At 40.1% G+C, this 24,061-nt stretch overlaps 1 protein-coding gene across 1 annotated transcript in view; it reads right to left on the bottom strand.

Annotated features, from left to right (window-relative positions):
* Positions 1-13,994, bottom strand: part of IPO7 (importin 7) — a 35,767-nt gene extending 21,773 nt beyond the window's left edge. Inside the window, exons 1-4 of the mRNA XM_086471948.1 lie at positions 13,896-13,994; positions 4,879-4,960; positions 3,115-3,268; positions 2,617-2,775 (exon numbers count right to left, since the gene is read on the bottom strand). Coding sequence (XP_086328074.1) covers positions 2,617-2,775; positions 3,115-3,268; positions 4,879-4,960; positions 13,896-13,979 — 479 coding nt within the window. The 5' untranslated portion in view covers positions 13,980-13,994. The remainder of the gene's footprint in view (positions 1-2,616; positions 2,776-3,114; positions 3,269-4,878; positions 4,961-13,895) is intronic.
* Positions 13,995-24,061: the final 10,067 nt, after the last annotated feature.

The following is a 24,061-nucleotide window of genomic DNA, read 5'->3' as shown; positions in this document are numbered from 1 at the left end:
GAAAACGCTGAGCATCCATTACTCCACTATATATCCACATTAGTTTTCTGCTGGTAATGCACTCCTGCCAACTTATTCACTTTGAATACTACATCATGTTCAGCCACACCATTACCATAGTGAAAAGCAACCAGAGCACTACAAAAACCACAAGCAAAAGGTACACGTTTATTGCCAAGATTGGCAGATGCTGGGCTAGTCAGAAAAATTCCAGAAAGATATTATCAGAGTCACAATTTATCAAAATATTTCCAGAAGCTAGACTACTTCTCTGACATTAAAGGAAGTAAACTGTGCAGTCTCTCACAGTTTACCACTGATGTCTCTCAGATCTTACCATTTAATTTGTCCAAATCTAATAATTTGATAGAGAATGTAGGCTTCCAGGCTATGTGGTGGACTCCGAGAAGGCTTTGATTGCACCCCCCCTTGAAATAGTGCTCAGACCTTCCTATCCTGGTGACAGTCCACCAGTGTGCCTATGCTGAAAACAAGGCTCCGTTTTCCTTCTCAAACCATTTCAAAATTCCTGAAAGGAAATTGGGCCACATTTTGGAATCTTCCCCCCAACTTTTAACTTACAAAGAAGAAAAGGCCTTATTGACTCAAAAATTATCACAGCAAAATAGAATCTTGTCCATACTGGTGATAACAATAAGAACAAAGTAAAATACCACTTTAAGACTGTACAGCTTTATTGTCTGGAATTAAGCAATTAATACTATAATACTCTTGGACTCTTGTGGGAGATTTTTTCGTTGGAGAATTGGGTTTTGGTTTTGTTTTTTGTTTTGTTTTGTTTTTTGTTGTTGTTTGTTTGTTTTGGGTTTTTTAATACATTTTTTGGTAGACTTTTCACTAATATAAGTATCAATGCTCAGCCTCTTAAACAGTGCCGATTTGCAGAAATACAAGATAAAGTCTACTCAATCTGCTGCCAGATGGCACGTTCTGTGAAAACTACTACAGGAACACTGAGCTCCAAAATCCTGTTCAATAATACAGTTTCATATATTTTCTGAAATAGAAACCTAAATGTAAAGATTAAATGTTGCTCAGGAAAACTCAGTTTCTGATTTTCGCAACACACACAACTGAAAAAGATCAGAAAAAAGACGACTACGCAAAGAGCAGTCATTCGATCTCGCTGGCTGGATTTGGAGAAAAGTGTTGAAAAGCCCCCAAGATATTTACCTTTCACATTAAGAAAAAAAAAATTCAATAGCCAAATATTCCTACAACTTCAGCAGTAAAAACTTGATCAAAGTCATAACATTATGCAGAACCCCCCCCCCCGACATATGTAATTTAACAAATTTTACAGATCTGCTTGCACCCATATTGTTACACAATGAAATGTGCATATTCCTACATCACTTGTGAAAACGACCCTTGCTAAACAAGTATGAGCAGTTACTGGCCTCAGCTGAAACGTTCAATCAACTAAGATTATGAACATACCTGTTACCATAGTTAATCACGCAATGACTGCGCTCCTACCAAAATTCTTCCCTAAACAAGGACTGCTCTAATCATAATATAAAACATGAAGTGTTCACTGGTAGTGTCTCTCACAGATCTCTGCTGTATATTTGGTTAAATATGTTGAAATTGAAAATCAAGTGAGTAATTTACTTTCCTTTCCTAGCAGGACTTGCAATTTTCGGCCACCGAAAAAACTCCAACATGGGATTACAAAGGTCTTTACAGCACTCCTTTAAAAAAAGATTTTTGAGAAACTGATATTCACCCGTTTTACACTAATTTATGTAAAATTCATGGAATTAGACAGTGAAATTTTTCAATGCAACATTTTAAATCAACTACCTGGAACAAAAAAGTTATCCATGACATTGCTTTGAAAGAGTAAGTTGTTGATTCCATCAGTTCCACTACTACAATTCCCTGACTCCAGGACTGCACTTTTCTTGACCCAGCTCAAATGAGCCTCCCACATGCCAGCAGCAGCAGCTAAGCTCGACATAACTTCTTAAAGTGCAACCTCAACTTTAAACTCTGAGCATAATACCAGGTACAGAGCAAAGAACATCCACCTGCATCCTAGCCCAATGCCTCGTGTACAGAAGAACAGTGGGCTTTGATAAAGATTTCTCATGATGGGTGGATATGCCAAACAAAATGATCATACAAATTCAGTCAACTAATTCTGTACTCCCTAACATTCAAGATCTCACACTTTGAAACCTTTATATGTTTACTGTTACTGATGCCTAGAGTACAGATTAAGAGTCTAATCCTGGTTTAAATATATATTAAATAATCATTTCCTGCCAAAGTCATGATTTTAAGCAGACTTTCCTACCGCTACCAATCCATAGAAACCCCCCCAAAAACTACCAAATTAAGGCTTTAAAACTTCCTCTCTTTTCTGATCACAAACCTTTAATTAAGGCAGTTTTTCTGCAATTTCTTAGTGGAGAGGATATAAGAGCCAACATCTGCTTAGCCAATATTCAAGAATATTTTCTAAAATTAGATTTCTGTCACCTTTGCAATCCCACACGCAATTCTACATGGTTACAAAATACATATAGAACACAAAACATACACAGAAATATATCTATTCTCCTGTTTTGTATGGTAGAAAAAACTTACTCATAGTTTTTCACGAGCTGATAAAGACAAAGAAGAACTCCAAGCCAACAAGCACTGTTGTCGGACTGAAGATAAAATCCAATTTTCTCCACAACTGCAGTCCAGCGACTAGGATAATCATGCTTGATAATATGGTGAATGCAAGTAGTAAGTTGTACTCTAGAAATGAAATGCACAATGATTAAATAAGTTACTGCTATTATTTTAATAATATTCTTGTGATGTTGGAACAGCTAATATGCCCAAACAGACTGACTTCAAATTCTGTTTAGAAGATTTAGGCTCTGTACTTTCTGCTTAACATTCCCCATTTGAGGAACTTTAAATTTCTACATGCTGCACAAACTGAAAACTGTTTTTTCATCTACATTAATTCTATGCTTAGGATACACAATGTATGACAAAGACGCTTAGCACGCAGATGATCCTAAATCGTGCAAAAATAAAAACCCCAGTCAGAAACCACAGTCAATTCATAAGCAGGTTAAAACTGCATACCTAATCAGCTCAGGAGAGTGAATAATGGCTTCTACAATATTTTCACGAATACAGTGTCTATCTTCTTCTGGGATAGAGTAAGGTGGAATCTCTCCTGGTGCAGCTTCACGATCTGGCCAATACTGGGTTATCATATTTTTCAAGTAGATAACCCCTGTGAGACAAAAGTGGCGAATCAGCTGATAGCCGTTCGAAGTACAGAACAAACATGCACTTTGCAAACAAATCTATTTTAGAACAAAACTGAAATTACTAATTCATTAACTATTTCTGAGTAGGAGAATCAGAATACATAAACCATGCAAATTATTAACCTAATAATTTACTAGGTTGACACTCTCTCACCCATTTATTGTGATGTCTGTATTTTCAGTTCTGTAAAGAAATGTGTTTTCCTATAAAAATACTAAATGTATTGTTTTCATCTGTGCTACAGATAAATAGATGTGGAACACTTTAGCAACACTCTTAAAAATCCTTTATAATTATTTTCTCAGTATTTTCATTAAAATAAAGCTAATCAATACTAATGACTATATAAAACATCCCTTGTAAGCAAAAAAAATATCTAATTAAGTTTGTGATACAGAAGTGAATGCTAAAGTGAAACACAGCTCCTTTATATCAAGGTTATGGGCCACAACACTTTGTAGCAATCAGGCTGCTGGCACAAATGCCTGCATTTACCATTTGACAACCAAATCCAAACTGCTTATGTGGCAGAGTACAGATTACAGCACTTGGAAAGAGAAGGACTTACAAAATGCCACAGGCAAATTCAAATGACAAAGTAATAACAAAGTTACTATTAATCTAATTCTATGTACAATTCCATAAAATCTTCCCAAATTTCATATGCACCTTCTGAAGATTCAGAAACCTAAAGGTTTCTCAAAGGGCCTACAAAGGTAAGAAACACTCAGTGGTTATGTGCTATTACAAGACTGCAGCAATGCAGTCTTCAATTTATCATACTATTAGTTGCTTTGCAACACATGCACTGTTTGTAAGCTATGCGTTGTACGAGTCATCTCCACTCTCTACAGGCTGCTTTGGTTTTTAACTGGCTCACACTAAGCGTGAATTTTCAGAGGTTGTTTCCAAACCTCCCCCTTTTTTGCATGTTATACATGTTAAGCAGTAACTTTTTTTGCATCATCATCTGAACAGTACCCCCAAGCAATAAGATAAAAGTGCAAGTTAGGCTTATGCTACAACTTAGAATAGCCTACTACATGGAAGATCCAAACATGTGATCAAGATCATACTTCCTGAAAAAACAGGAGTATCGTATCAGAAACCTCTATCAAGTAATTATAACAGCTTTAAGGCGATTTGGAGTCGTTAATTTTGAATATCCAATTTTACTGATGGCACGTGGGCAAATCAGCAGGGTTCCAAAAGACAGAATTTGTTTTCTTCCACTTAAAATGCTTAAAAACATTAGCATTCCTAGTACAAGTACTTGTTATTATCTCCTTGGATCAAGAGTACTAGCATCATAAACCATTTTGTTTCCCCAAAGACCACTATTCACTAGACATAAAGGGGAGCAATCACTGAAGAGCCAGCCACTTTTACTTTCCGTCTTCCCTATTCAGCGTATGGTGCCAGATACAGTTCATGATGACTGCAATTCGAGCCACTCCCAACTTTTGGGTATTTGAGTTTAAAACCATTAGAATTCTTTAACAGTATCTGTGTATGTACTTGTGTGTATGCATCGTTAAAGTAGATACTATGAAAAAAGATTTGAGAACTTGCCTGCCTGTCTCACTGGTAAATCCAGCTGCTCAGACATAGTGATCTGAAGCAGAGTTGAAACAAAGTTCACTGACTTATGAGCCTGTAGAGAAAAAAAAAAAAAGAATATTGTTTAGTCATAGTTTAAGTTTCAGAATACTCCCGTTAGATTTTACAGTATCATTATAATGGTGTAATGCAATCAATAGAACACCAGCAATTCAGACAGTTTCACAGTAGTCAGCTAATCAACCAAAGCATTCCAAAGTTTTATGCTCACTGTATTTTGAAGACAGCATGGGGAAGGAAAAACCGTGCCATTTAAGGTAATAGAGTTGAAGAAATCATCAAACAGCCTTCAGGAATCAGCCTTTTAGAGTCACCAAACATTTTGTTCATTCAGAACAAATACTTACTTAAAACCCAAGCACAGCAAGTTTACAGTGACCTGTAACGAAGTATGAATTCATTATATAATAATCTAAGAAACAGACGGCAGCTATGTTTTAAAACTAAGCCCAGTCTTAAGCAAGCCTGTCCCACTCAGTCCACATGTCTGAAAAAACAGCTTCAAGTGTGAATGAATTCCACTGGGAAAAGTGAATTATAACCATTAAAAACTAACTCTACTTTTTATAACTGGAAAACATAATTTTCCTCAAGGTCAAGAGTCAATGGACATGAGCTGCAGTGAGGGAAATCCCTATTTCACAAAAAGGAAAAAAAAATTCATAAGGGCGGCCAAGGTCTGGAACAGTCTGTCCACAGACACTGTGGGACCTCAACCTTTGAGATATCCAGAACTCAATTGGACAAGTCCTAATCTACCTTCATCTAACTTCGAAACAGCTTTGCCTCAAGGGGCTGGACCAGATGACCTGCAGAGCTCCCTTCTAACCTAATTACTCCATTACTCAAACTGTCAAGATGTATTTCTGGTTTATCTTCACTTACATGTCAATAGTTTCATATGTTCTTTGCAGCACTTCCATCAAAGACAATTGCATAGATCTACATAATTTAAGCTGTTGAATTCTTAGGAAAACACCTCTTACCTGTTACTCAGTTTATTACTTCTTACATAAAGTAAACTGGTACTTTCTGGTACTTTGAAAACCATTAAAATTACACTAACCATTTATCAAAAACAAACAATTGTCTCAGTTACTGCAACAGAGCAAATTAACATCATAAAGAGAAATAATCAGAAATTATCTTTGTATTCTTTCAGTAAGACCGAAAGCTCTTTTGATGGTATGAAAAGTCACCTTTCCTCCTAAGTGTGTAACGCTGCCCACCTTACTCCTATAGCACCAGGCTCTTCTCTCCAACTTTAACTTTCCCTAGCAAGTATCTCCTATACATTCCAGTATAAACAAGTGTAAAAGGGACAGCCTAGGACATGGCATTTGCTCATGCATTTGTACCAAGATTTGATTACTGTAGTTTGTTTTCTATCTCTTATTATTTAAAAATGATTTTAAATGAAGAATGAACTTAAGTACCTCCCCAAAATTTAAAACATTGTTGTACATATTCACCCTGTGCACTAAAAATCTACAGGCTACAGAAAGCCTACAGAAGCAACACTCGCATCTGGTCCAACCAAAGTGTTTATTTCAGTAGGTAGAATGCGTTTTGATGAATTGGGAGTAACTGACACTGCAATATGAGCATGCATCTTTCTGACTCTAACTTCCCTCTGATATCCCCGAGATCCTGAAGAAGTAAATACACTTTCAAATGAAAGAAAGTATTGTTGTGTTCAACTGTGAAGTAATGGTTGAATAAATAAATTTAAAATAAAATCTACTTGTTGCTATTAATTTCTACTACAGCTCCAGGTCTGTTAATTTCCTTCTTAAGTAACATTAACAGACACACTTCTCCTGCAACACATACCAAATGACATTAGACCCTAATTCAGCACAGTATTCAACTATATGCCTAACACTAATGTCAGTGGAAGTACTCCGGTACTTAAATGTGTTATGAACTTGGTGAAGAAGGCTTTCAGTTTCAATAACCTTTAACTTACCTATGAATAAGGTCATATTACAGCCTGCATAAAATGGACTTAAAAGTGAAAACTGATGTCCTTCCACAGTGACTATGACAAACTGTTACCTTTTCAATCGGGAAAATTTGCAATGTATTTCGTGTTTGGAAATGGAAAAGCATGTATCCTATAATTTAAAAAATTAAGGATTACTTTCCTTTTCTCATGATAAATGACAACTATCCTTTTAATAAAAACTATACATTTCAATAAAAAATATGGAAATTGCTTAAGAATTATCAAGGAACTAATGGGAATAACAAAACAAATTGAATACAAAACTTGTGTCTTAAAAGCAAAACCAAAAAAAGACAGCAGCGTACAAAACTGCCACACATTGAAATTTAATAAAATACCAAAGAATAATCTTTTCTTCATTAAAAAGGACTGAGCCTACGCCTATAGCAAGCTACAGAAGCTCCCTAGAAATGTCAGTTATATTAGTATGTGGGATTAATGTATTTTCACTGGATTCTTTGAACTATAAGTTTTAAAGAATAGGACCTAAATATCTACACCATTATCTTGGGTTTTTTTGGGGGTTTGTTTTTGTTTTTTAAGTCTTACAAGTATCATCCTTATTAATACGTCAAGCATCAGACACCAACCACAAGGATGATCTACTTTATCACCCTTAGTGTTTCAAAGCAGTGATCAGACTAGAAATAATTTGTGCTTTTAATACAAGGTAGCATCAGTAAGACACCTCGTACCTTCCAAAGTCACCTCTTAATCCATTCAGTTCATGACTAAATTCACACAGAGCTACATTAACACTTCTATGCATTCTACATGGAATATATAAAGGACTTCCAAACTCTTTACAGCGACCCCCCTTCCCATGCCACTGAAAGGAAGGTGATTCCAGAGAAACTGAAATGTGGGGAGGAGTAAGGACAACTACATGAAGGCATGTGTGTACTGAACCGTCAAATAAAACGCCAAGTACTACAACAACCTGTCACTTGCTCCCTTGTTTTGCGTTACTATTAAAAAGAATATCCAATGTTTTACTGGCACGCGGAAAAAACAACAGAACTTAAAATAAGAGACCACATAGGTGCTGATTTTGTATCTACAGCGTTAAACAACACTGAACCATCATCCATTTCAGCTATTTTAACCCTCAGAGCTTTTACTGTCCAAAGATGGCTGCCTCTCAGGACTTCATGTTCCTATTCATTGACAGCACTGCTAAAACCACCCAAGCAAACAAAAAAATCCCACACCTACTTTAGGTACATAATCTATACAACTACTAGCTTTAGGGTTTAGCGCATGCAGTTAGCGAGACTACTTCGCTATACAAAAGGTGAGCTGCAAATGAAGAGTCATTAAAGGTCTATCAGGGAACTATCTGAACGCAGAGGATTCTGCTAGCCCATGCACACCCCGTCTCTAGAAAACTTTGATGCACTGATGCCATTTCAGTGAAAGGCACTGGCAACTAGTGTCATTCTACACAGAAGTCCCATGGCTCCAGCGTGCAAGAATTACAGGATTTCACAATGGTTGCTATCACATACTGTAAACTCCATGGAGAATAGGAACAAATTCTATGACTTTAAAGTTTTGACATTCGTAAAACTTTGTCTTTTATTCTCTTGCTCTTTGTTTATAAATATCCTTTTAAAATAAATATTAGATTTAGAGAACTACAATAAACTAAGAAACAACCATACAGTTCTGTCACAGTCAAAGTCTGTTTCCCAACACGTATCTCAGCCTTTTAAAAAAACAAAACCAAAACCCTTCTCAAGTTCTTACCCCTTACAAATGCTCTAACATGCCGTGTCACTGGTATGACTTTGTTGTCTAAGAGCCAAAGAATTCAGGGACTTTTCCCAAGAGCAATCTTTGCTATGCAGCCTCTCTAGCTGAGGAATGTATTCTATCAGACCACAAATGCTGCACCACTGTCCGTTAATATCAATCACTGTTCCAGAACATACAACTGTTTTGCATATTTCATGCAGTTTTTCCTAGCGGCATTGGTTTGTTAGCCATGTGCTAAAACACACTTTCAAGAAAGGTGTCATGCCAGCTACATAATCTGAAATATCAACAATCAACATTTAATTATGATAGAGAAAAGCACTTCCCCCCAGTAACGATACTCACTAAAGTCAGTTACATTCATGTTTAATACTAGAATCATTCATATCTCACACAAAAGCCTGCATGCCACTAAATGATAAAAAGAAGCTTCATCTCATGTTAAAAGACCTCTGTGCATTCTTCACAGACATCAAGAATTTACTGTAACAGACACACTACTGTAAGCACTTCCTTTACTGTTACCAAAAAAGCAGGGTAATACTTTCTATACACTGTTGAACTAGAACTCTAGGTCACTTGCATAGTTATTCAGAGCAGCACAGATTTAAATAAAGGCTACAATTTATTTTTAAAGGAGCTCAAAAAATATGAAGTCAACACATGTTCCCCTATTACAACTTTGAAATCTACATGCAATTTTTGCAATAACAGGACTAGGTGAACACAACTATTACACTGAGATGAAACAGTTTGTTTTTTTATAGAAAGGTAAGGTCAGGAACTGTAAGGCCATGCTGAATCAGCAAACTGCCCTCTAGCACTCTTTCAATTCTTTTTTAAGAACTCAGCAGGTGTGGAAGTCATTCTGACCTCGGGTTTTTTCAAGCTAGTTCTGCCACCTCTTATGCAGCTACAATGTACATGTAAATCCAGTTTATGGTCCACAAAAAAATACACACACGCTTATCAGATCTTGCAAACATCCTTGATGCCCATTTCATCAGAACACTGTCTGAAAGTTCTGAAGCCTATTTGCTCTTCTGTTCACAGAGGGAAAAGGAATGTGCTCTTAGCAAGGGCTAGCTAAGCACACACAGTAACTATTCGCTAAGTCAGAGAAAGTGGTAAGTCGCCCTGTCTGCTAGGATTTTACCTTGTACTGGTTAACATGCATCAAGAACGTAACTTCTTCCTAAAGAAAACAAAGCTCCCCTGGTTCCTTACTGCCCCCAAGGGGATTTCTAGCATTCGACCAGCCTTGATACCTACAGTTTCAAACCATCCTTTCCAAAAGCATCCCTCATCTAGCACACACCAAAATATACAGATGGAAAATAAGCAAAAAAAAAATCCAGTAAAAGTAAAATCTCATACTAACAACTCTAAAAGAGAAGCCATGATCAGAGGCAGGAAACGGTGATGAAAATAGATATTTTTAACTATGCAGCTATGGAATGACACTGAAAATAATAGTGTTGTTCCATCTTGTAATATCAACATATTTATAAAGGCACAGTTACTAGACAATACTTTCCTTGCAGGTTTCTTCTTTGTAATTCCGGGGAATTTATAACTTAACTGTTATGTCTTGTAAGTATCTGAAATCAACCCTAGTGTGCATGAAGACCATCTCAGAGAACATAAGTTAAAAAAGTTAAAGATTGGGGTAATACTATAAACACCTACCCCAAAGTATCCAAAACATAGCATTTCAGCATCTGGAAATTCCTGGGTGAAAGGCATCGCATAATAAGCAGCTTGCTTTTTCCCCCCTTTGACAACCTTTCACTTCAAAGCTCCCAGTTAATTAAGAGTCCAATCATTCAATTTAATCATTCCACCGTTCTGACATTTGTATCTATTAAGCAGGCAACGAAAGACACTGAACTAGGCCCTACTGCATTCTGTTAAACCGATGGCATGCTATGGTGACCAGTCAAGCTCTTCCTTTCTCTGTTGCTTATATTAGAACATGAAAAAGCTTAAACATAACTTCCGAAAGGCACTTTTTCAGTAGAGCAACAGAATAACAATTTCCTAAAGAAACTCTGTTAAGCTTGGACTCAAAAAATATTTATGAGTTATTGGGGATTGCTTTGTCTTAAAAAAAAATATTCTCAAACACAAAAATTGGGTTATTAGTCTAAAAAGATGTCTTAATTGCTCATACACACTGGGGTTAATCTCAGATACTTACAAGACCTAACAGTTAAGTTACAAATTCTCCGGAATTGCAAAGAAGAAACCTGTAAGGAAAGTATTATCTAGTAACTGTGCCTTTATAAATATGTTGATATTAAAAGATGAAACAACACTGTGTATTATTTTCAGTGTCATTCCATAGCTGCATAGTTAAAAATATCTATTTTCATCACCATTTCTGGGAAACACGTTATACACACAGTACAAAGACTGTTTCAAAAGGCAACAACGTCTTCTTGCTGCTTTCCAGTAGCTTACTTTAAGAGTCTGGTTCTAAGTCCTTGTAAAACACAGCTTTCCCCTGTAAGACAGGGACAGAAACAGGCAAACACCTTGGAGTCCGTCATCAGCCGGAAATTACACGAGAAACTGTCGGACACAAAAGCTAGTGGTATCATTCCCTAGAACTTATTTTCATAGTGAGGAAAGTAAATTTGAAGAGACTGAAATAGCTGGGTTTTTTTTTTCATCATATCTCAACTCTAAAAGTTCTCACAGCATTTTATAAGCAAGCAATATAACCTGATAAAATTTAGTGAAAGAAGATGCAAGGCATAGAACAATTCATGATTTAGCCAAGGTCAAAGGAAAAACAACAAAGCCTGGATAAACCAATCAAGAATCACACACCCGGGTTCCCTTCTCTGGTCAGTGGAAACTTTGTTGATGGCTAGGGTATGATGAAGACAGATCTAGATCTTTAATTGTTCCATTAATTAGGAATATCAATTACTGATTGAAGCACATTCTTTTCTGATAAGGTCAGACCATTCTACTGAAAACCAGTCTCATCAGCTCAACAGAGGCACTTCAGACAAATTAAAGGTAAGCTAAAAGGTCAGCCAAGGACAACTATTAAACTTAAATTATAAAAACACCTGTGTGTGCCTGGCCACATGCAAAAATAGCATTCACTGCTCTATTATTTAATCTCTACAGAGAAACAGACACCCCCCATACCTGAAATAAAATACTAACTGGTAACACAATTGTCCTAACAGTTAACAAATTTAGACCAGTATCCTGCAAAGGCATAACTGACTTCAATAAACTGATGCAAAATCAAGACTATGCATGTGACTAAATCTACATATAAGTCCAAGTGCTTGTAGATTTAGGGTTCAATGAAAATTTTTATCACAAAAGGTCCGTGAAAGATCAGTGAGGCCACATTTCCAACAATAAAGAAGTCTTACGCACTGGTTCAATAATGTCTGGTGTTTTTAAAGGGGCCCAGATATCTGGATTTTATACCAATTTAATACTTATGTTGTACATGATAGACCAAGTGTGAACAACAGCCAGTTGCCAGTGAGCACGATCCTTCACGCATCAGAGTTAGCCATTTGCTGAAGACCCCGACTGGCAGAAAACGTAATTTCCTGCATGTTCAGCAACTCTATACCTGCAGAAAATAGCTAAAATAGATTTCAACCAAGTTACTACATACAGATATCAACACGCATAAACAAAAAATTGCATTTTGGGGCCAGCTTAAGATTTCATATATATTACTGTATAGGCAGTTATATTTCTCATTTAAATAAGAAACACTAAAATACTTTTTATTAAAGTATATGGAAAAGACAGCCAATTACTTCATATAAACCCCATGGAGTAGTTTTACAGCTATCTATTTCAAATGTACCTAATATTTATTTGCCATTCACTCATTAAATGACATGCAGGAGTTCAGCTTACTTTTTGATAATATAGGAAGCTATACCTTTAGTTTTTGAAAGTTTCTTTACTGCCAACAGAACATTTGTCCCACCTTTATCTAAGTTTTGCTGAACATCTATCGCATTAAATTTATCTTGTCAGCCCTAAAGTCTGCTTAAGAGCAACAAAAAAAAACGTTTGGGGAAAAGACCAACTAAAGGCATCACAAGAGTTGCCACACAGGCTTATCCCTCACCTCTTCCATCAAGCTATCACCTTTTCTCTTAGTCAAACATAAGACCACCTTTTTTTCAAAACATCTATAAGTCCCTTGCTTGTGTCTCATCAACAAAGAAAAGTTTTCCCCTACCAGGTAGAACAAAAATATAACCTTCCAAAATTGAAACCTGTGGGACTAGGACCTGCTGGTTTTGTTATATCCCAATATGACAAATGAATGTACTCTAAGCGGATGACATACCTGGGTAGGGAACCCTGTCTTCCCCTGTCTTTTGGGCACGTGTTCGTACTACACCCAGAAAGCACACCTACCTCGTCAGCACTGCCGCACGCGGGGTCCAAAGGATTTGTATGAACACCAAATAACGCCAGGCTATCAGATTTATTTCTGAACTCAGCCCAGGCCACTCTTGCCCTAACAGACTGTACTACCTATAATGTTATGTGGGTCTTCCTGCATCCTTTCCCGTTGACAAATTCCTGCCCTCCACATCCAAAGGCCGCCCTTTGATAGTTCCAGGCGGGAGGGGGTCCAGCCTCTGAGCCACCGGGGGCCTGCACCACTGACGATTTTAAACATCCCTCTATAGATTACCCTTTCCCTGGCTGAGCAGGAAGACAATAAGAGGTAATTTGTTACCGACAGGAAAGGCAACTGGGACCTCCTCCCCAACGCCGACCGCTTTCTGCCGCTAACCCCCCGCCTTGATCAGCCCCGCCCGGTACGGCATGGCCTGGCCTGGCCCGGCCCCGGCCGGAGGCCCCGCTGCCATGTGCCGGGGACAATGCGAGCCAGGCGGCCGGGCCCGGCCTGCAGCCACCGTGACACCAGGCAGGGCGCGGCGGCGGGAAGGGGCCGAGGGCGCGGGGAGACGTGGCTGAGGGAGCTGGGGGGCGGGCGGAATGAAACACCCCCCTCACCCCCCCCCCCCCCCCCCCCGCGTTCCCTCAGCCGCGTCTCCCCGCGCCCTCGGGCCCTTCCCGCCCCGCTTTCCCCTCACATAGGCCTGCCCAGACCCCGCCGCCCCTCCCCACACCCCGCTTTCCAGTATCGCGGCGGCCGCGGCCCCGGCCCAGGCCCCGTTGGCGCCCTCACCTCGTTAAGCTGCCTCTCGGCGGCTTCCCGCAACGCCGGATCCATGGTACCCCGCAGGGCCTCGATGATGGTGTTGGGGTCCATGGTGGCGGCGGCGGGGGGAAGAGGAGGAGGCGGAGGGCAGGGGCCGGGGCCGCGCCGCGCCGTGCGCACATGGACCCGCCGCCTCGCAGCGGCCGCCGGCGCGAAAGGAAGGGAAAGCGCCAAAGGCCCGGATAGAGCTGCCCCCCGCCGCCACCAGGGAGCGGCGCCCCTTCCGCCGCCCGCGCCCCGCCTCCACACCGCGGGGCGCCACGGAACCTGTAGTCCAACGGCCGCCCCAACGGCCGCCGCCTGCCGCGCCCCGCCCCGCCAAGCCGAAGCAGCGGGCGGCGGGCGCGCTTGTAGGGAGGGCGGGCGCCGCCCCCGCACGCGGGGGGGAGGGGAAGGGAGGGGCGGCCAGAGAGGGGTCACAGCTTGGCTCCCGCTCCGAGTGGGGCTCCGTGCCCGGACCGCCGCCGCGGGGCGCGTGCTGCGCTCGGGGCAGCCCGCGGAGCGGCGCGCGCCTGTGGGGAGCGCCTGAGGGCGGCTGCGGGGGCCGAGCCGGCACACGCTCTGCCCTGGACTCTTCGGCCGCGTTCGGATGAAGTGGAACTCGCTGTTTTATCTAAAGTCCCTCCTTTTACCACGCACGCTTCCCGCTTTCGGAGCGGCTTGGGTGGCTGGTGAGGAGGGAGGGACGCGTGGAGGCATGGGTTTGCTTTAAAGGCGCTTGCTGTATAACGGGCACGGCGTGCAAACAGTTCTTAGCGTTTTGTTCTGCTAGTTTTAGCGAAACAGTCCCGAAGATGTGTCAGAAATTGGTCAGAAAATCGTTACAGAGCTGTCGTTTCTGGAGGGGTTGACTCAGTCAAAATCAGAATTGGACTGCTTAAGTTGGTCCTCTGTAAGTCACTCCTGCAGGCTTTATCCTACAAGCATTTGGGCACTGAAATAGTTTCACCTATGTGAGCACTCACAGTAAAATAAAGTAACGCTATTTGTGTTGGGTGCATGGTGATCTGTACACTCAGCAGTATACAGAGTCATTCACTGACGTGTCTTCATTTGGAGGATGACATGCAATGATATACTTGACATTCTGAGAGTTATTTTTGTGAGAGTTTATTAACAGTCAGATAATACAATCAAGAAAAAAAGTTTCACAAAGAGTCCATGCTGGAACTCCTCTGAAATGAAGCCACATTAACAAAGAAACTGCACATCAAATAGAAATGCAGATACGTATAGAAAAGAATACAAATTAAAGATACAATTTAGAAAATTGATGAAAGACACTATCCCTTTACTAGTTAAACACCTTCAGGAAATGCCATGTTAAAACTTGATTTGATTCACCGCCCTACGGTGCTAGTGGTCTTGCAGACGTCTCCCATACAGGGAGTGAGTGTGGGCCACAGGCCATGCCCGACATGTAGCCTGCACAGAGCCAGCTTCGTTTTGAAGGCCACCCTCCCTCAGCTGGCCACCATCCCAGAGAATGGCCTAAGGCAGGTGAACCACCTCAGCTGGCAAAATCTGCTGTAGTCAGGTTTATCTAGAATGCCTTTTCATATACGACGCAGCTTAACAGACTTGCTTTTGTATATACATTTTCTGAATTAGTAATTTTTCCATGATTGTTGCTGGACTAAAAACTGGATTTTTCAGTTTCTCTTACTACCTTTTTGTTGGTGGTTGGGTTTTGTTTTTTTTTTTACATAACGCTAAAAGCTGTGATTTACCCTACATACATGGTTTTGTGGAGTTTTTTATTGCAAGTACGAAAACGGGTGCCTTGTTTATAAAACGGTGAAGCAGCAATGAACGGCTGGCTTTGTAAATAAGCCCAGGAGACATACAGACCCAGAAGACCCAAGTGGCAATGTAGCATAATTTCAGGACATGAGGTCATAGGATGTTCTCTTATAGGTTGCCCAGATCTGCAGTCACACTCTAATTCTAGATGGAGCCCGAAATGTAAAAAAGGTGATATACTGTAGATTCAATACCATTAAAAACTGCTACAACAAAGTCTTTTCCACACTTTTGTGTCACAGCACAGATAAGAAGATCAAATCTCAATGCTCTTTGTATGGAAGGAGCAAAGCAATAACGCCTCTAACCAGAGAGAAAGTAGATGCTAAGCTGATACAACAACTTATGAAACAGAATATAACTTCTTTAGAAAGAAAAACAAGTACTTCAAAGGACAAAAGGCTCATGATGTGCTGGTTATACATAATACTCTTTGTCAGATACACAGGTGCAAAATGCTGCAAAGAAAAGCAGAACGGCGTGTGAACCATTGTCAGCAGAGGTGCTGTGGCTGGAGAAGCTTATTGCCAGAGCTGTTATCACTTGTATACAAAAGTGAGGAGGACAAAAAAAAGTTACATACGCACAGAAGAATGTCTAAGCAACTGTCTAGAGTCTGAGTACTCTGAAAAAGAAAGCACTGTATGTCGAGGAATATTTGCATTCACAGGGATGTTTGCATTCATGTCTTTGCTTGCCCAGAAGTAGTAACAATAGCTAACCTCACAGCAGGATTAATTGCATGAATGAGTCACAGAAATTAATAAATGCAAGATTTCGTCAAAATGGACATTTCATGTAGACTGGACAACAGCTTTAAGAAGAAACATCTGTGAGGTTAAAAAAGAACTTATCACTGAACAGTTTGTTGGTGGGTTCCCTTTGCCATGGTAGTTTAGTGTTAAAGAGGGAGATGAAATAGTAAAGATCAAAGAAAACAGACCCACACTAGCGGTTTGAGTGGAACAACCCAACAGATGACAACTGACAGCAAAGTACAAGTGACTGGTGAGCTGTGACATACTGAACACTGAAATTTTGTTGGGATTAAATAAATATACTCGCTTCTGTCAGATACTTCCTTTGAAGAGTATTAGCAGGACAAAAGAGACTTTAAGCCCCACCATCACAGCACAGCAATTTGTGAGGAGTTTGGCCAAAACCGTTTAGCAAACAAAGGAGGCGAAAAATATCCAACTAAAGTATAAATAAACATCTTGCAAGATGCAACAGATGAGTTGACACAAGAATTTAATTTTTAAGTCAAATTTCAAATCATGAGAGTTAACGTTGGAAAGAAATGTGTCGCTTAGCCAGATGAGCCACATCAAATTCTTGGTCCCAGAACAGAAAAAAAATGTATACATGCTGCAGAGATTAGCTGCCCGATGATGTTCTCTGTTGTGTATGAATACTTACAGACAACCTCAGGCTGCTGTGGGAGAACTGAGCTTCTGAAATTATAAAAGGCAGATGTGGTACTTCAGAGGCCTCAAATACTGGACACAAATAGGTCACAATTACTCCTGAAGATAAACACACTCTTACAGACTGTCCTGGGTTTAGCGTCATGTGTATTTTCCCTGGAAAGCTGGAACAATAACAAAGACAGTATTTGTCAATTTTAATAAAGTTGGAGCTGACTGCAGAGCACTGCTTAGCGTGACTGTCTTTCTGGGGTACCATTCTCTTTACAGCAAATGAAAAGCTAGAATCCAAAAATTGCGTATAAAGGGAGCACAGCAATCGAAACTCCTTCTTGAGCCTTGTCAAGTTTGGGTGCTTTCACCAGATCTTTCTAAAATTTTTTGCATAAATTTTGATGCCATCTACATATTCCAAAAAAAGATAGTAACTGATAAATGCTGCTATCAGCTGTTCTGTGCTGGAACAGATTTGACAGCAGCCAAATTGACCCCAGTTATGCAAAGACAGTGTATTCCTGCCTCAAAATATCAACTGAGGATTTGGAAAAAAATACTTGCATGTGAAGGTACCTACCAGTCCTACAAATCCAAAGGGAGTTTGTATATGGAGTGAGTGGATGAATCACCAGCACCCAAAGCTATCCAGGAGCTACTTCCGCTAAATCAAAGATGGCAACAGGAAGGGAAAAAGTATGTGCAGAAATGCTGTGCCAATACGCAAAGTTTGCAAATAACTATGTTAGTCTTAAAAGAAAAAGCGCAAATGGGATTCAGACATGAAACTACAAAATTAATTATGATAGTCAACATGATTTTGTGTAAAATCATCAAATAAAGATGATTAATTGTTTGAGGAGTTCTCTAGTGTCCTGGTTTGGCTGGGACAGAATCCCAGCCCAGCCATGCTGGGCAGGCCATCAGCAGTTTGAGTCAGCCAGGGCAGCTGACCTGAGTGAGCTACAGGGGCAGCCCACACCGTAATGTCATGGTCATCATAAAGGGGGAAGGTTGGCTGAGGAGGGGAGATCCTGTGGGGTTCCTGCTGGGGTTCTTCTTTTAAGTCCTCTCTCAAGGACTGTGAGGGCCAGGCTGTCTAGGCTGAGTATAACTTTGTATACTTTATTTGTTTGCTGTTTCATTAATTCTGTCCTTGCTTCAACCTTTGGGGTTGCTCTTCTCAACTGAGGAGGGGTTGTCAGGTGAGAGAATAACTGCTGTAACTTAGCCTCCAGTGTGGTTTGGCTGGGAAAATGGAGCAGAATAAATAGATTGCTTTAAAATATCATAGTAGGCTATAACCCTGAGCATACATTGGAGGGATTGAGAACTGGCTAAGTAATTGAAGAGCAATTATTTAAGGGACTAGTTCTTATTGGATTTCTAGTGATACCAGTATCTGATTCTTTGCTATTTGTTTTTTTAAGTAGTTTTGAGATAAATACAAAAACTGCTGCAGGTCACTGTGAGGATGATGCAAGATTAGCAAAACAATCCTATACGGGTGGGACAAGCTGGTAATGTGAAGTTATACATTGAAGAACAGAACATGCAGGCAGGCTTCTGTAGACTGTCAGGGATACCATGGGCATGCAGGTTGATGTGAGCCCCCAGCAGGATCTTGTGGCAGAAGACTTGGTACAATCTTTCAGTTGAAAACAGAGGTCTGAAAAGGGCAGTGGGGAAGTGATTTGTGCCTCCTTCTGGTGCTGGAGAGACAGATAGACAGATGTTACATTGCCAAAGAGTAGATCTAGCATTTATATTTTTTAAGTATTTGCAAACTGGATTCTATAAAATAGCCACAAAAGTTGTCTGAGATGAAGAGTTTATGTTCTTCCTCTGTGAGCCCTATTTGAAGTGCCCAGGTTAGGTTTAATACAAAAGTGAAGGGTCTTGATTACTTTGTCACTACTACAATGATGAGACAAAGCAGAGATTTAGTGGGCAGTGTAAGGGACCTTACAGAGTCCCTGCTCTGAGGCTGGCTCTAGCCAGGAGAGCAGGATGCCATAGCATGCCCATCCTGTGGTTGCGCAGCTCCCATTTAATCCCCCCTAAATCCCCTAGGGAGTTGGCTTTGCCCCTAAGGTAAAGTTTGCTGAAATTTTATTCAGGATGGATGTAAAGAAGTTACTAAGCTCTTCTATATAACTGTGATCTCAATAGGAGCTCTGCCCTTCCAAAAAAAAAAAAAAGCACAAGCCACCTCCTCCAGCCAGATGGCAAGGCCTGAGCAGATGTTAAAGTCCATGTCCAAACAGGTTTCCCAGGGGACAGAGGCTGAAAACAAGATTCAGTCATATTAGCTGGTGGAAGGGTATGCGGGTGGAACAGCAGGAGTAGAAATGCTGAGATGAGGCAGCAAAGAAAGAGTCACAGTAATAAAGCCAGTGATATTGAGGTCCTGAGTAAATGCCAAGGAGATGGAGCTCTTAGACCAATGGTTTATTTAAAAAAAAAACACACAAAAACCTCTGATGTACGAGTCTTCTGAGTTCAGAAAAACTGGACTACTTTTTTTGTAAACATCTCTTCAAAGGTGCAGGGCTCCATCAATTCTTACTTTTAACAGTTAACTCTAGGCAGCAAGTTGGGGAAAAGAGTGACTGTATATCCTCAAGAAGAAAATACTGGGTACTGAACAGCTCTTTAGTGACAAAAGATGTAACAGGATCAAATGTCTAACAGATGAAACTAGAGAATCACTGAAACTAATTCCCTGTGGCAGTAACCTGTACTTTGTTTCTTGATGTCTTCTGACTGAGACTGGATGCTGTTCTGGAAGATATGTTTTAGTAAAAACAGAAGCTGTGCTTCAGTTAAACTGAAAAGATTAGGGCTTTAATAAAAAATATGTGCATAAAACTTGAATTGCCAGTACTGTACAGGATGTTGGACTAGATGATGTGATCATAAACTGTGTGATGGTTTGCTTTCAAGTTAGACGTATCTGCTCCTGAAGGCTCAGCTTCTACAATGTGGGGGTCCGGCTAACCCAGCCCACAACCCACTTCAGGCTCTGTGCGGCAGGCAGTGGAGCAAGAGTGTCCGTAGCGACAGCAGTTGTACCCCCTCCTCCCTCATGCACTGTTTTCCAGCCTGTATGTTTTTATTTGTATATGCATCTATTCTTTTAGTTTTCCCTTATAGCAGTATGGAGTCCTCTGCAGCTCTGTAACTCTATCCCATGCCAAACTGTGCAAAAATGTACTTCACACAGGTAAAATGAAACAGAATAATAAGGCTCAGCGGCACAGATACAGACAACGGATGTCGGGCACTATAAAATGGCGAATTCTGTGTGCAAAACCATTGAATTCCATGGCCCTTAGGGAAAATGCCAGACTTACAAAGCTGCAGAATGGTGGATCTGTGACTCCCTGGAGCGATAAGCAGGAGATAGTAACTGCTACTTGTGGCACTAGGCTGGCGCCAACAGTTTATGCTCTTTCCATGTTTTTAATTCAGTTACACAGCCACAGAAATTACAAATGCACTGAAGGGAATGTATTATTGTGAAATGAAAACTCATGTTGAAGATCACAGAATTGCTGCAGGTGAATATAATGTCCTCAGAATGACTGTGGTGATCACTCTATTCTCCGATAACGTTTTCTCTTTGTATTCATTGTGGGTACGGTTTTATTTTACTTCTGCAAGAAAGCAAGTATGTCCTTTCCTTACCATTCCTTAAGTAGGACCCCAAGCTCATCTTATTTCTTACGATTGTTCCGAAAATGGACACCTGTGGATCAAATGTAATGCAGACTTTAAATTTTGAGGAAGCAAATTTACAGAACATCCAAGTACAAGGGATGTGCATTCCTGATTTAGTGTTCAAGTGGATGCTGATTTTTAAAACACAAGCTTTCCAATGCAGTTTTTACAGCCAAGATGCAGCAATAAACTGAAATTGTTCACAAATAGTTGTGAAAATATTCAAGCTGTGGAATAAGCAAAAATTTCTGAGACTTCCTAAGAGTAAAAAAAGTATATTTAAGCTGTAACTTTAGTTGTATTAAATGTGTTCAAGTGAGGCTTATGCAAGCTGTATGTACATTTATCGAAGTATAGTATTTCTTTCTCTTTAATAAGACAGAGTTCAAGTTAGCCCTGTTTAGAATGATTTTAGTCTTTATAATCATATCCTGTTTCTGTTTAAATTGGTTAAATAAAAATGAGTACAGTAGAACAGGACTAGGATTTTATTATATTAAAATTCACTCAGAATAAATTCTCAGCACTTAGGAAAAGCTTTTTATTTGCATGGAACTACATACATGCATTAAGGATTTTAGTAATCTAGTAACATAGCCTTGACTTTATTAACTCATTCCAGTCTGTATGATTCTGGGCAGTTCCCTCCGTAACACGTCTGTGTTTAGAAAGTGTGCCAGCATGGCTCCTCGGCCGCAGATGTAACTGCCTGACGCGTTTCTAGAGTCCTGCAGCCAGGGAGGCTGTGAGGCAGCCAGGGAGGTCAAGGCCATGGTGAGGAGCCTCTGGTGTGCTCAGGGCTGCCCACACCCTTGGCCATCAGTTCCTCATGCTGCCTGTGAGGTGACACCCCAAGCCAGCACGTTGGGAAGCTCAGTTTCCTTCAAGCACCTTAAATTGCCAGTAGGTGTTCAGATTCTGCGGTTTTTCACAGTTGGTGAGCAGCATTGATGTCATCAGCAGCAGTGAGGATTTGTATGAGAGAAGAATATGGAGGCAGCAAAAAGAGAAAAGAAATGGAAAGAGTATCAGGTGGAAAGGAGGTGATATAGGAAAAGAGGTCGAGTCAATTATGACTATTATGCAATATGAATGACATCAAATGGCTGTGGCTAACATTCATCCAAGGATTAGAAATCAGTAAATATGACTAACCTCTAGTGATGACCACAGTCTTAATTGCACATTTGGTATTTATTATCTATTTATTATAAAAAAGAAAGCATATTTGGGTTTTGCTGGCATGGCACAATATTCATTTTTCTTACTTTTCCAGCTTTTCAGATCTACTTTTCCCTCTGTCCTTTCTAAACTGGAGGAGACAGTTACATATACTACTAAGTCAATATAAAGAAAAATAGTTTATCTTTAAATAAAAGACTAAATTGAACCTTTTAAAACTTTCCCGCATAATTTTCATAAATAGCAAGTTCAAGATGACAGTTGTCCAATGCCAAACAGACATCCTTAAAATCCATTCTATGCCAAAATTTTAAGTCTAAAATTTAGGCCAGGCAATTGGTTATATTCTCTCTACTCCCTTCCCCATCTGATATATAAACTTTTTTTCTTTTGGAAAAGTAAAGTATATGGAGAGTATGGTTACTAGACTTCTGCATAATACAGGGGAAGCAGGTGGACAGAAAAGCATTTTATGCAGGAAAAATGTAAAATCAGCTCATTTCCTTTATGGACTATATAGGTGAAATAATCAGAACTGTGTTACAGCAGGGGCCACACACAGGGCAGGTGAAGAAATAGAGCGACATGGCCAAGTGCATTTCTTTGGGTCTGGCTGCAAGGGAAGGACACTGACTGTTCCTTGGTGAATTCTCTGACTGAGAGGAAGCTCAATAAAGGCATCAAAGAAATACCCACAGGCAGGCAGGGAAGTGCTGACTGGGAGAAAAACTAAGATTAGATACAGAGTTTGTGAGCAGCAAATAAGCTGGAAAGTTTACTTAGAAGCACTAAAAGCAACATATTACCCCTTTCTGTTTGATTCCTGCTACACAGTGAAGCACAACCTTTAATACATTTTTTTAAATAAAGAGGATTTCATAAAAGTACCCTACTCCCTCACCAAATTACTTTTCTATTAGAAACAGCTCTATAGATCATAAGCTTGACGTAGCTGCTTATGTTAGAAGAGTCAAAAATAAACAAAATTAGGGTTGAATAGTGTGGAGATGTGTATTTCCTAGATAGAACAAACATAAATATCAGAATTTGAGTGTACTAAAAATAAATCTTTTGTAATAAAAGCAAATTATTTTAATTTCCTCCTTTTACTTGTGTTTTAGATGTTACCTGATTAGAACTTTTATTAGGTGACTCATAGTGTTTATTCTTTGCAAGTTCTTACAATTCAGTATTGCTGTCCAAATGGGATGAGTATGTTTTCTATCAGGTTATATTGTTTTAAATATTAGTATTGTTTTACTTAACAAAAGCAGTTATAATGCTGAGGAAGGGTAAACATAGGATGCATTCTGACCTCTATGTAAATTGCTAAAGAAATACAGATATTAAAACAAGTGATGAAACTGATGTTTTTCAACTTTATACTCTACCTGTGAGCACGTGTATGTGTTTTGTGATGACTGTTGGTGCACCTCTAACTGTTTATGTGGAATAATAGCTGGGGCGTGTATGTGCTACTGCTGGGTATCTGCCTGACATGCACACGTGTAGGGGACAGAGCTTTATCGTGGTTAGCTGCTGCATGAGCAGCAGCCCAGCTCTATTAGCATTATCTTTGACTGAGGCTAGCTGAGTTAATACTGAGCTGGCCCAGAAATTCATGCTCCTGTGGCTTCCAGGCTCTTGGTAGCCAACAACTAGATTAAAATTAGCTCAGCCTGGCCTGTGGGACAAACACACCTCATGGTGGCTGCATGCTAATTCCAGCAGCTGCAACAGCAAGGCAGGGAATGTGTGTGGGAACACGAGAACCGTGTTGCCAGTGTCCATGTCTCTGGCTGAACAAGACTCCGTGTCTTTTCCATGTGTTTTGTGAAGTAACAGTGCAAAACACTTGCCCCTCGCTTCACCTTTTGAAGGCATGTGAATGATGCATGAAGGGCAACATCGTGTTCTCAGGATAACAAAGAGCTGTGTCAGCTTCCTCCCTGGGCACTCCTCACACACCTTGGTTCCTGCTTGCCAGCATTCTGCTGTTCTACT

Source organism: Leptosomus discolor, chromosome 12 (genome assembly GCF_034619465.1).
Source record: "Leptosomus discolor isolate bLepDis1 chromosome 12, bLepDis1.hap2, whole genome shotgun sequence".
NCBI classification, from domain to species: Eukaryota; Metazoa; Chordata; class Aves; order Leptosomiformes; family Leptosomidae; genus Leptosomus; species Leptosomus discolor.
This window is presented reverse-complemented; position numbering and strand designations above follow the sequence as displayed.